Source organism: Chroicocephalus ridibundus, chromosome 4, assembly GCF_963924245.1.
Source record: "Chroicocephalus ridibundus chromosome 4, bChrRid1.1, whole genome shotgun sequence".
NCBI lineage: Eukaryota > Metazoa > Chordata > Aves > Charadriiformes > Laridae > Chroicocephalus > Chroicocephalus ridibundus.
Genome location: NC_086287.1, coordinates 26,275,328 through 26,288,777, shown reverse-complemented (window position 1 = coordinate 26,288,777; position 13,450 = coordinate 26,275,328). Strand labels below are relative to the sequence as shown.

At 40.6% G+C, this 13,450-nt stretch overlaps 1 protein-coding gene across 3 annotated transcripts in view; it reads left to right on the top strand.

Moving 5' to 3' along the window:
- The first annotated feature begins 3,951 nt into the window (after positions 1-3,951).
- TSHR (thyroid stimulating hormone receptor) overlaps positions 3,952-13,450 on the top strand; it is a 69,670-nt gene continuing 60,171 nt past the window's right edge. For all 3 annotated transcript variants that reach the window (XM_063332438.1, XM_063332437.1, XM_063332435.1), the window contains exon 1: positions 3,952-4,121. In XM_063332438.1, the coding sequence (XP_063188508.1) occupies positions 3,952-4,121 (170 nt within the window). The remainder of the gene's footprint in view (positions 4,122-13,450) is intronic.

Sequence of the window (13,450 nt, the reverse complement as noted above, 5' to 3'; positions counted from 1 at the left end):
CGAAGCTTCTAATGCCAATATCTACATGCATACTCTTTTTCCTACTAAGTAAAAGGTAATTCAAAATACTTTGCCCTCAGTGAAAGAGCAATGAAACAAATTACCCTTCCTCTAGTTTAAGAGCCTGAAATACAATTAGTATGGAGTAGCTAATGCAGGGTAGCCTATTAGTAAAGGTAAGCAGCATAAGGATACCTTTAGTACACCGAATGAATGAGTATGATTTGGTTTATGAAAACCCACTGAAATGGGACTACTTATCTGCCCACCAATAAAACTACTATTCCTTTGCGTAGTCCACACACAGTGATACATAAAAAGTAATACTGAAGTTGGAATAAAAGTGGGGGAGAGGGGGGTTGCAAGAGGCGACACACAAGAGGTTGCAACAAATCACCTCAGCAGTACTGTCGTTAAAGAGAGGGTACACATCCCTAGTCTCTTCCTGATAACCAGGCCATGTTATGAAAAGTAAGGACTCCTCTGCTGTGCTCTGAGTCTTATTAGGTCATCAAGATTGGTTGTGAGAAAACAGATTAAGCTGGAAAAGGATTTTAATGCTGCTGCTCAAAGCTGACAAGCTGCCTCTGGACAGTGTCAGGCAACGTTGTTTGCTAGATGAAACAACTATGGCTTGTACCCACTAACTGGAAATCAGGTGTAGAATAGACTAATGACAGCTAAGGGACTTGGTCCAAAAGAAGACAGAGATTCTTTTGGTGATACATTTGTTTCACTAGATCGCTTTGTATGTCTCTGTGTTAGCCTATGTCAACAGAAATATTTATTTGCCAAAGCCAGAAGGAACTGAGATTTTAATGATTTATTGCTAATACAGCACATAGTGTCCCCAGGGTGAGCTGGATACTTTGTCAGTAAGAACAAGGAAACCAGCGGAGAATTTTGACATCCTGGGAAAACCCTGTAGGCACCTGTAGCGCTGTCTGAATTTTGTAATAGTAGGTGAAGTTCGTCAAGTGGCTGATTACTCCCTTTTGCTAGAGGACCTGAGCCAAGCCTAACTCCAATAAACTTTTAGTTTTGTTTGGTCTCTGAAATATCTGCATTTCATTTTCAAAAGTTGTGGCCATGTGGCTACAGCAGTATAAATCATGAAAACCACAACATCATAAGAGGAAATAAGGAGGCAAGTCCTGAAGATCCTGGCAAGTGCCTCCCTGCAAGATGGGTGGGCACTGAAGCGTTGTTTCCAGATCTGAGAAGGATCAGTGGGATTGTATGGAGCACACAGGAAGGAACCATGAGCTTACACCACAGCCTTGGCCCCCGTTCTTATGAGTTGCCCTCAGAGATTACTAAGACTTTGGAGTATTATGAAATGATACAGTTGTGTCCCACAGCTGATAGGATGGATGCATGAGAATGCGTGTCTTGTCTGTGGTCCCCAAAACAGGAAGGCAGGCCATGCCTCATGAATGTCAGGCAATATTACCCTGGATGTCTTGGACAACAGTGAGGGGTGGACTAACCAGTAGGTTGTTTTGTGGATTGCGGCAACTGTGGTAATGTTGCACTTGCTGACCCTGAATTATTATGCCACACAGGATATGGTGCAGCTAGCTTCCACAGGGGACAGGATGGGATTGGACAGCATGGGATGGGATACCAGCCCAGAAATAGGTGTGCTTCTGCCCTCAGAATCTGTACTAGCTTGTGGCTTTCTTCTTCGTGAAATTTGTCATTAGCTCTCGGCTGGGAAAGAACATGATCCCACCGCTGAGAGATAGCAAGCCCGAACACATTGATAGCAGCCTCCAGCAGCTTGGTCTGGCTTACACTGTTCTGGAGTCTCCCTTAGCACCGACCAAATTGGTGAACAGTTACAGAGCTCCATGTCTGACTTGACAACACTGAGTTACACCTTTTCCTTTGTGTGTGCCTCAGTTGAGTGTGCAGCTCCCTTGTTCATCAGCCTTGACACTCAGTGATCTGCCTGTGGCTTCGTTTTTATCTAGTCAGATTGGTATAGACACCAAAAAGTGGCAGTGGGTGGTGGCTCTTAGGGCTGCAGGGTGAGTTACAGATATGAGCAGTGTGCCAGAAGGACATGACTGAGCGAGGCACAGGACAGCCAGCATTCCTAAGGGAATTCCATGCAATGCAGTCTGAAGTTGTCGGGGGCGCTCTGTGGTGGATGCTTCAGCTTGTCTCCTCACTGGGACACCTCTAAGGATAACCCTATCCTAAACAGGATAGATGTGTCTGATGGGATTCCTCACTTACACAAGAACTAAGGACTAACATATGTCTGCAAAATCAGGATTTATATTGTATTTCTTTATGGGCATAGGATTATTTGCTCAGCTTAAAAAGATAGGTTGAGGGCATTAATTATATTTAGGAAACACATACTAGTGAACCGACTTAAATTACTTTTAAAGATTTATATCAAAATAATATCCTATGTGTTGTACTCATAACTTTTGGATAACTCTGATCTAGCTGGAGGGGAACTATTTATCCAAGAAGATTGTGGTCTGATTTTTTACTGCAAGTAGGTCACTTTTCCAAGTTTCCTCCTCCCAAGGTTACAAACATTTTTGGTGACATTTTGTTGACATTTTTCTTGTTGTGTACCTACACATGCACAAAATCTACATGAAGGAGAAAACACTGGAGTTTAGTTAAAAAAAAAAAGAAAAAGTTAAAGGAATTGCGGCAAAGTATGAAAGAACTTTCTTTACTGCCTCGTTAGATTAAACAATATCTTTTTTTCTCATACTACTTTTAAATATTTGTTTTTAGCAAGAGTATGTCTTGTTTGTGAAGAAACACAGGATTAAATGAGTATTAACCAGACTTTTTCAGCTTAGTATGTCTGTCAGTCACAGATATGACTGCTTCAATGTGGAAACCTCTGTCCCATGTCCATTGTCTGTCATGTCATTTTCTGTCCCTAACAGTGACTGGAGGAAGGTTGCTAATGACAAGTGACTGCAAGTGACAATAATTCCACCTCATTTCTCTGAAGGTTAGATTTTTTGCTGGTTTTTTTGTTGGTGGAAGGATTTTATCTTTTCCGAAAGTGTGGAAAATGTTACTCTCTCCTCTTCATTTTCCTTTTATCACGTGATTTTTCAAAAGCACTCTTTTGAATTTTCAGTGGGTTTTTTTAACCGTTTTACATCTAGTGAATATCTACTTTGCAGTTAGTGAATTTTTACTCGGTGTAGAGACCCGTTCTAGCTTCACTGCTTTCGCAGGTGAGCTAGTATCGCGCTTACACAGCCCCTTCCTTCCCTCCCTCCCTCCTCCCTTCTGCAAAGATGCTACAAGAAACGTTGGGGGTGAGAGGTCTCGTCGCCGCCGCCTTTGCGAACGGCCCGGCGAGCTCGTCCGTCCCGCTGCCGGCACGGAGCCGGAGCCCAGCTCCCTGCCGGGCAGCCCTCGTCCGCTCCGCCCCGGCTGGGCTCGGCTGGGCAGGGCGCCCGTTCGCCCAGCTCACTCCCGGCCGCCTTCGGCAGGTGGCCCCGGCGCCCCGCGGGTGCGCTGGGACCCGCCGGCCGCGGAGGGGAGCGCGGGAAGCGGCGCTGCCCCGGCGGCGGGGGCCCGGACGGCGCGGCCGGGCTCGGCGCTGCGCCGAGGCACGGTCGCCGGCGGGGGTCAGGCCCGGGGGACCCCGCGGGAAGGGTGCCGAGGAGCAGGGGGGCCGGGTCCGTGCGGGGCGGGGAGCGTCAGGGAGGGATGGCCGGCGGGGTGGGCGCGGGGGCCGGGACGAAGGGACGGAGCCCGCCCGAGGGAGAGGGCGCGCAGGGTTTGCCGAGACCTTTCCTGTCCCCGCTCGGGGAGGAGGCGGCGTTGTCCAGCAAAGGTGCCGCCTTTCCCGAGCAGCTTCTCCCGGCGGGGCAGCATCGTCTGCCCCTGCGGCTCCCGTGTCTCCTCCCTTCCCCTCGGAGAAGCGAGGGGCAGAGCGGGAGCGGGCGGCGGAAGATGCTGTGCCTCCCGGTAGCCTTCCAGTTGCTGCTGGTGCTGGTGCTGTGCAGCCAGGGCACAGAGAGGTGTCCTTCAGCCTTCTGCGAGTGTTCCGACTGGGATGACTACAAAATCACTTGCAGGGACATCCACTTCATTCCCAGGCTTCCTGAGGACACCCAGACCCTGTGAGTACCTTCGGATGCTTTAGTGGAGACACTAGCCAGGGTGCAAGAAGGAGCTGCTGTGAGCTAAAGCCCTGTGAGATGAGGGAGAGAAGTGGTGAGTGCTGTAATTTACCTGGGCAGTACAGCATAGTGGGAATGGCAACGTGAACTTTGTGTGTGTCAGGGAGAAGCAGGAAAAGTGTCTCTCAAACCTTATAGAGAAGTGAAGAGATGATTCTGTTGGGCCTTAAAAGTTCTGAGTAGGATCTGGGAAAATTAGTCGCTGGAATGTTTGCGGGCAAACTGAGCAGAAGGCTGGATTCTGTGTGGCATGTGCCCAGGGGTTGAGGGGAAGGAAGGATAGATCAAACACAGTTTTGTAATTAAAAAAAAGAATAGGAATTGGATATGCCACCTCGCAAACTGTTCCACAAAAGCTTCTGTGCACTTTCAGCTTCTTTGCCAAAGCCTGACAAAAAGAATCCATGGGAACTGAGAATTCCAATATACCATCTTGGAGACGAAGTACTTCAGATAAACAAAAGTGTGGAGTATGAGATAGAGCACCAAATTTGGAACTTGCCAGAGTGATAGGGCAATTCAAGTACCTAAACCTAAGTGTTTAGTACCATTACAGGCACCATAGAATATCTTGTCTGGGTTCCTGCTGCCAGTCCAGAAGAGCATCCTGTGTCGTATCTGTCAGCCCCATATATAACAGATAAATACTCTAGGGAAGCCAAAGTGGCAACAATCAGCTATAACTGAGGAGCTGAAACTCCTGGCTTTTACTTTGTCTCATAAGGCATAAAATGTTTCTAGTCTTCAAGGGAGGGTTTGTTTGTAAATAGATTACTTTCTCATAAAATAAACAAACTCAAACTCAGTTGATTTAATTGCAAGATAAAACAATAACAGGTTGATTGGTTTATGTCTTGATAGTGATTCTTAGGACTTTGTTTGAAAATATGACCCATGAAGTTATTTGAACTTACTTGAAAATGAAAAGATTTCTAAACACCCGAAAGTAAAGGCTTAGCAAATTGATCATGTACCTGAAAAGACAGAGAAAAAATTATCTATGTTATTTCCATTATTTATGCATGCCTTCGATTTTTTGGCTGATTAGACTACACTATTTCAGTTGATAATATTTTAAACTATACAGGTTTTGGTTTGGTTATTACGCTTTTGTATATGTGGTTTATTTAGTTTGAAATCGCAGTAATGTTACTGTATGTAACATGCAGTATGTTCTTTAAAATCTACCATGGCAAGCTAGAAAATAAAGCATTTTCAGTTCACAGGAGAAATATGCCTTCGTACAGGTATTTAAAATAGTTAATAGAAACAATGAGATCACATAATGGAATTGGATTCCTTCTTTGAAAAATGCTGGTATGATGTCTGAGAAGTACCTCTCCATATACAGCTTCACAAATAAAACACTTCGGCTGCTGGAGTTCTAGTGTTTTAGACATCTGTTGTAATGCGGGATCTCAGATCACAAGCCACTGTTTTTAAAAGACAAAAACACCCAGTGAAAATATTATTTCTGTGGAAAAAGTAATTGACAAAAACAATTGAGAAATATTTTTCTGTTTATTTGGGGTGTATTGTAATCATCTGTACCAATTGGGGCAAGCCTTGCAAACTTCTCAAGGAGTGTACTCCCTACCATGGTCATTATAAGGTAAGAAAAAAATCCAGGCAATGATTGTGATTTTAAAAATTGTGATTTTATAGTGTATGGTAGAAAAGGTAGAGCATGTGCTGTAGAGTCTGTTTGATTTGAAAATAAATGGGAAAATTCTCTAAGGAAATAAGGAAAGCAGATCTCTTTAAAAAAAAATAAATTACCTTTTTTTTTTACTTCAGTTTGCAGTTTTCTCTCTGGATAAGGCGTGTATATTTTCCTTCTGTGTTATTATTTGAATTGCCGAAGTCTGGTGGACTGTATCTAATTCTGTAGTCCCTTGCTCTCAACAAATGTCTTAATCTTTCTTTCCCTCCGAATGTTAAATGGGAGTCATAACAGTTAATTTGTAGCTGGTTTTCATTCAGAGTGCTTTCAGATGCTTCAGACTGACTGACTTGCATGTGGAGGATAAAATAACACAGAGTTTTCCTGAGAGACTGTAAGATGTGTGCCCCTGCTTCTGTCATGTTTTGCATCCTTCTCCCTTACACCTGGCAACAGTTCTGAATTAAAGACAAAAGATTCCAAAATAATTGAAGTTTCTTTTAACCTTCAGAACAAATCAACCCTTCTTTGGAAGTATGTAGGTGTGCATATCTGCACATTATGTGTTGAAACCCTCTATAATTTTCCCCAAATCCAGCAACTTCGTTACTTTAGGTAAAGTAACTTTGCCTCTTGGTGGTTATGCTTATAAACCTCAAGATCGTCAATTTTAAAAATTCCTTCTAGGGCTGTTCAGTTTTGTAGGGTTTATAAAGCTAAGAATCTGGTGAGCCTAGGAGTGCTTTGCCAGCTTTTGGAGATGATGAGCTCTTTTCAGGATCTTGGAACTCCAATTAAAGTTTCATTCTGATTATTCGGTTGGGACTGTTCTCATTTCTCTGCCCTACTTTAAGAGAGTGGTGTAAGCATTTTTTCAACAAGCCACGTTTACAAGAAATTGCAAAAAAGGTTTATTTCCAAACTCTTTTACTGGAGAAGTGTCATGAACTGCAGCCAGTAAAGTGTTTGTTTTAAACGGTTTTTAATGTATTTGCACAAATATAGTTAATGCAGGTGCTTATCCCGCATGCCTGAGTGCACAGATACTGTTCTTGGAGATGCTTTTTTTTCAGTACAAGATTTTGTGTTTTTTTCTTTTTCTGTGGAGTAAACAAAATAAGTAGAAAGAAAAAGGTTTTGTGTATTACAGGCAGAGCTTGTCTTGTTGCCTGAAGTTAAAGATCATACCGTACCATGGTAGGAAAGCAGTTCTAAGTGGTATTGAAATACAGTAGTATACATATGAAATTAGGTATCAATAATTTTGTCACATCTGTAATATTTTCATGCTTCTCTCTGCACAGCTGACACCTGGCTTGGTCTGGTGCCATTTTACCCCTGCCTGGCCCTTCTTTGCTTCTGCCCCTGCCTACTCTTGACTCCACTCCTCCTTCACGCTGTGGCAGTGGCACGATGTGCACACTACTGAGGGCATCCCTGTCCCAAGCCCTTGACTGGCAGTGCCTTTCCCTTCCACCAGCACAGTGCTGGAACAGAGCAACAGTTGGTGCTATAATCTCCTCTGTGTTTGGTGGAATATGCCGGGGGAGATCCTGGATTTTCAGTGCAAGCAGATCCACTAGGAAGTGGGGGTTAATGACTGTGAAGAATTACTTTCACTTAACGTATCACCAAAACCCCACTGAACCTTTGTCCAAAGATAAAATGCTTGAATTATTGTAATATCTTTCTTGGCATCATTAGGATGAAATATCCAGATGGTATCACTATCCCAGCCTCATCTCAGTGCAGTTCCCAATGCTTTTCATATTATGAATATATTATTAGTTGCTTTTAATTATTTTTTACTTTGGCAATAAAACCAATAAAGTTTTGCTTCTTATTTATTTGTGCTCTACATCACCCGCATTCACTTAATAAAATACCTTCATCTTCCCTTCCCATCCCCAATATCCTCAATACCCTTGCTTAAGTTTTCTACTACTTTAAGAACAGCCATAGCAAATCAGCCCAATGGCTCATCTAATGCAGTATCCTATCTCCAGGATTTCCCTTTTCTTAATTTTCCTTAGGTATCTGCATATGGAATTCATATGTGGTACTCTCCATGAATAGTATCTCAGCTTTCAATTATTTTTACCAGCAGGAAGTTTCTAAACTCAGTGTGGTTTTGTTATTTTAGTAACCCTCAAAGTGTCTCTTGAGTTTTGTGTCTGTGCCTCATTCAGTTGTCTCTTGGGCCCATTTCAAAGTCCATAATATCCTTCAGCAATGAGTTCCACAAGTTTAATAGAAGTTGCAAGAACTCTTTTTTGTCGTTGTTGAAAATGCCACGTTGTCCTCCCATCACCAACTGCATACACAACATTTTCAGGTCCGTGTTATATACCTGAACAATAGGTACACAACCTGCTGACAATATTCTCATCTCCTCCCTATACCTTCTATAGCAGGCCAACAGTAGTGTCCTGTGTTCCTTCCCATAAATGTTACTCAGAGCAGTCTCATCTGCTGCCTAAAACACCAATATACATATATATATATATATTACTGGACAGAAGGCAGCGTCTCCTGAGTTTGGAGCTGTGTGAGTGCTGAATGATTATTCCCCACAGAATGGATAAGGGCTGAGCCCTCCCAGCTTTTTTTTCTTTTTCCAGAAGGGATGCTAATAAGGTTTCTGTCCTGGACCCAGCTGCTATTTTCACATCACTATAACCAAATTAAGTTGAAATTGGACAAGAGGGAGTTAGGGGGGACAGTGGAACTGGCAGATAAATAGACACAAAACCAGTATGATCTTTAAAAAGATCTTTACATGAGGCATTAAGCTACAATTCTGTATCTGCTCCAGGATATTTGCCATAGGTAAGATACTTCTTTTTGATAAATGCAAAGCACCCTTCAGGGACAAGGACCCATGACATATGTATGTTTACTATGTTGGTAAAGGTGAGCCCATGGATACCAGGATAACAAGATTTAGTGAAAATCAACTGGTCTGTTTAGTTCCCCATGCTGTTGTCAGCTTTTCATAAAAGAGATATGGAAGCCGTTTTAACATATTTTACACAGTTACAATGTGATATTTAGAACCAGCAATGACATGCCGAATATTCATGAATACTTATTGATAATTTTTTTGGAACTGCAGAGCAAAATACGTAGCAGTAACAGTTTTACCTGTATTAACTGGCATACACATTTTTTATAAGCTTAATGAGTACTTTAGAGCATTTTGAGTTTACAGAAGCTACAAGTAAAACTGAAGGTGATGTCTCTACTTTATACTGAAAATAAATTAAACTGATTTAAAATATTTCCCCCTAAATCTTAGTCTTAAGAGTTGTCTGAAATTCGGAGGCATTTTGACTTCAGATAATTCTATCATGATCTTTTTATAGAGTTCATTACTTCAGAATTAAGTATGGAGCCTCGTCAATACATCTTCATAAATAACCTTGCAACATAAGCACATAATTATTATCCCTATTTTAATGATGACATATCAAGAATCTAAAAGAACAGGAAAAACACTCACTTGGTTAAACTGACAACCGAAGGAAGCTATTAGGGCATCCTTCAGAAAATGGAACTCATGCCCAAATGAAGAAATCTTTGGAAACTTGAAGTAATACAGTACAAAAATATTTTTAAGAGAAACTTGTGATATAAAAACTCAGTACAGTCTTTAAAACACAAAAGAGGGTTAGTATGGAAAACTTCTATCAAACTCAAATGTCAGTATGAAGCTTGTTTGAAACAAATTGAAAAATTGAATCGAATTAAATTCCCTGAGATAGATAATACTTGCATAAGAGTTCCAAAGACATTAAAATATGAAATAGCTGCATCACCTACTGTAGTATGTAACTTACCCTTTAAATCAGCTGTGGCGACAGAGGAATGGACGATCACAAGTGTAGCAGAATTCTTTTAAAAAAGTGCTTTAGGGAATACCTTGGGAACTAAACGCTGGTAGGTCTGTCTTCTTCGGAAGACTATGAAAAATAGGAAGGAATTGATCTGGTTTTCATAAAGGGAAAGGTCACCTGATGAATATATATGCTATTCTTTAAAGGAATCAGACACATGAGAATACATTGATTTTTGAACTCACATTTTGAAAAAAAAAAATCAGCAAGGAACTTAGGAAAGACTTGGGACAAATTAGCTGTTAGACATAGGAGAGCAAGCTGGTTTATGGATTGACAGCAGGTTTAAGCAAGAATAAAAAAATATGGTAAAAACCTCTTAATTTTCAGACTACAGGGAATTCATCAAATGACCTTTACTTGGAACTATGACCTATTTACTTGGAACAGTCTGGATGTAGGCTGCTCCTTGTTTAGGCTGCTCCTAGTTTCTGGGATGTTGTAGTGGGCGTTGTAGTAAGATGCACATAGATATGCTGTGATCTTGATGAGTGAGCTGCCGTCAATACATGCCATTTTTATATTCTGCCATTTCTCCTCAATAGCCTGCCACCAGCTGTTATTGGTAGCCGACAAGACAAAAATCTTACTATTCCCTTTGAGTGAGTCTAATTGCCCTTAGAGTGATCAGGAATTACACAGATCCATTGCAGGGAGACTAAAACCTATAGTTTACTGGTTTAGCTTCATAAACGATAATGCAGCTTCTTGCCCAGATCTTTTAGAAACTGGCCTCATAAGATTTCAGTGAGATGTAGTCTTTATTACATTGTAAAAAAATATTTGGGTTGTGAATGGCTTATGTTCCACTGCCATTTAACTGTAGCAAAAAGAGTATGTTTGCTTTCTATCAACTGTTTAAGTACTCTCTGTGAACAATCACTTGGTAAAATATGTTATGATAAAATGCTAGGTGCTTGTTTGTGAACTTCATTTGTTATCCCTTCTTAATAAGTTTTAAAGGCATAGATTTAAAGGCCAAGAGGGCTCATGGGAACATCTAGTATGACATTCTAGATGGTAAAAACATAAAACTTCCCAATAGGTACCGTTAATTAGAGCTCCTTCTCCTTTTTTTTTTGGGGGGGGGTAGAAAAATCATGTATTGTTGGTTTAGAAATAATATTAAAAAGAATCATATTAAAAAGAATCCCATACAACTGGTAACAATTTTTTCAAATGCTCAATCATCCTTGCTTTTTATCAGTGTTTGTGGCTACTGCTGTGTGGTACAAAGTACAAAAGTGTATTTAGGCATTGAATTTAAGCACTTTGAATTGCCACTCTGGAGTGAATAGCCACTCTCTGCCTTGACTTCAAGAAATTCAGGGTTCTAATTTTGATCGTCTGAACTGCACATAAGAAAAATGCCAGAACTATCCTGGAGTAAATGGGTGGGATAAATCCTTTCTCTCCCAAGATGAAATCAAGGCGACGGTAACTTTATGCCACTAGATTTTGCGGGGTCTTTACCTCTCGGATGAAAGAGTTCTGCATTCTCACAGTTAACATTATCAAATTGATCCTTTTTGTTTCGATAAATTGAACAAGTTATGATCCTGGTGTCTCCCACTGTAAGGCATATTTTTCAATACTTTATTTATACCTGTGATTCCTTTATGAACTGTCTCCAGCATTTCTACCTCCTTCTTAAACTATGACCATTAAACTGCCCATATGCTTTCTTAAACATTTTTGGGCATAGAGCTCCAGTTAGTTATCCACTGAGCATAAACCTTAAGTCTTTGTTTTTTGAGAACTTTGTTTCTGCTCAACCTGTAAGAAAAAATTCTACTTTGCTGTTCTTACAAACATTTTTTTCCTGCTCATTGATTTCAATGCACATTGAGTCTGCTTTACTCAATTTATCAAATGCTCCAGCTCCCTGTTTCAGTGACTTCTTCATTAGTTACAGTTCTCACAAAATGTGTTCTCTGTTTGAGTTACATAATTCAGCACCTTTATTAGTCTTCTCATCAGAAAGTCTGCTTTCCTTTTTTTGTTGAATCTGGCAATATTTCTTGTTCATATAGGGATTGTAAGCAATTTATTCCCTTCGCTTTCTTTCTCTCTTAAAGAAAGAAGTGCAAACAACTCCTCAGCTAAAATATTTCTCCTATCAACTTAATAAAACCAAGGTGGTGCCATTATTTAATAACCACTTCTGGACTTAAACGTCAGTCTAAATCTGAATATTCCTTTTAAAAGGGAACCTTTCACATAAAGATCTAATAATCATTGGAGGACCAAGTTTGCTGAAACATTCATGTCTTCCTATCTTTGGAGTACTTCTTCATCTTGCAAAGGTGACTATTCCCTTCATTGCCAAAACAGAAGATTTCATTGTCACTGAAAGGTATTTTCACGTAAGAGTTGATCTCAGTATAGCAATTTTCCTTTTTCTCTCTCCCCAGATTTTCTTGTTTCCTGATCCAGCTTCTGAATTATTTTAAAAGTAGCCTATGATATCATTAACCCATGGAATTTTGCCTTGACTTAATATCAGCTTCTTGTATCCACAATGTCTTTTGACAAGGAATTTCACAGGTCTACTTCCCATTGCATGAAGAAACACTTCCCTTCTGGTTTTGGTGGTTTTTTGTGTGCTTTGTGTTTTGTTTTTAACTTCCTGAACTTGTCTCCCTCTAGCTTCATATATGGCATTTTGTTCTTGTTTTTGAAGAAGGTGTAAACAGTCAATCCCATCTTCTCCCTGCCCTTCCTGATGTGTAGACCTCTATTACATCTCCGTTCAGCCATTTCTCAGCCAGAGTGAAGTGTCCCAGGTTGTCCTGTATCTTCTGTGGAAACTATTCCATACCTCTGATCATCCTTCTTGCTTTCTGTGTATTTCTTCCATTTCTAAGTAAATATTCTATTTCAAGTGACAACACCAGCACTCTGCAAGGTATTCAAGGTACAGACAAACCCTGAATTTGTACAGTGGCAAAGGTACATTATCTATTCTTTTCCCAGTATTTTCTAATAATTTGATTTGGGCGGGTTTTGGATTTTTTTTGACTGTTCCTAAACACTGAAACCATGCTTTCATGGAACTAATGCCAAGATCTAACATAATGCCAAGATTTGCTCCTGAGTGAAAATGATGATTTCAGAACCTGTCAATTTTTAATATATGTATCTATGTATGGTTTTCCCCCTGCGTACCATTTACATCTGTTAACACCAAATTTCACTTACCATTTTATTTTCCAGCCACTCAGTCCTATAAGAGCCTTCTGAAATTCTTCACAGTCAGCTCTTAGCATTACTAGCTTAATAACTTCCCAGCGTGAGTAAACATTGTTACCTCACCCCCCTTTTCCAGGCCATTTTTGGATGTATCTTAGCCTAAATTCTTAGCCAGATTCCCGCAGAACTTCTTTGATTCCTCTCCTCTTAGAGATCTATTTACTTAGATCTGTTTACTTGTATATTATCAGCCTGATCACAGTACTGCAGCACTATGTGCGCTGTCATTTGTGGTTTATCTAAGATTCTAAACCTGAAGTGTTGTACAGTCTGAAATACCAGCTGTTAGACCATTGCTTTTGTTACCGTTAGTAAAAATGTCATGGATGCTGACCAGGTTTCCATACCAGGATTTGTTAGTTTCCCTTATCCTTCACTGAGGATTTTTGACAATCTGAAAGGCAGAAAAGAAGTCTTTGAAAGGCTACCACTGGATATTTAAGTGTCATCCTTAAGTG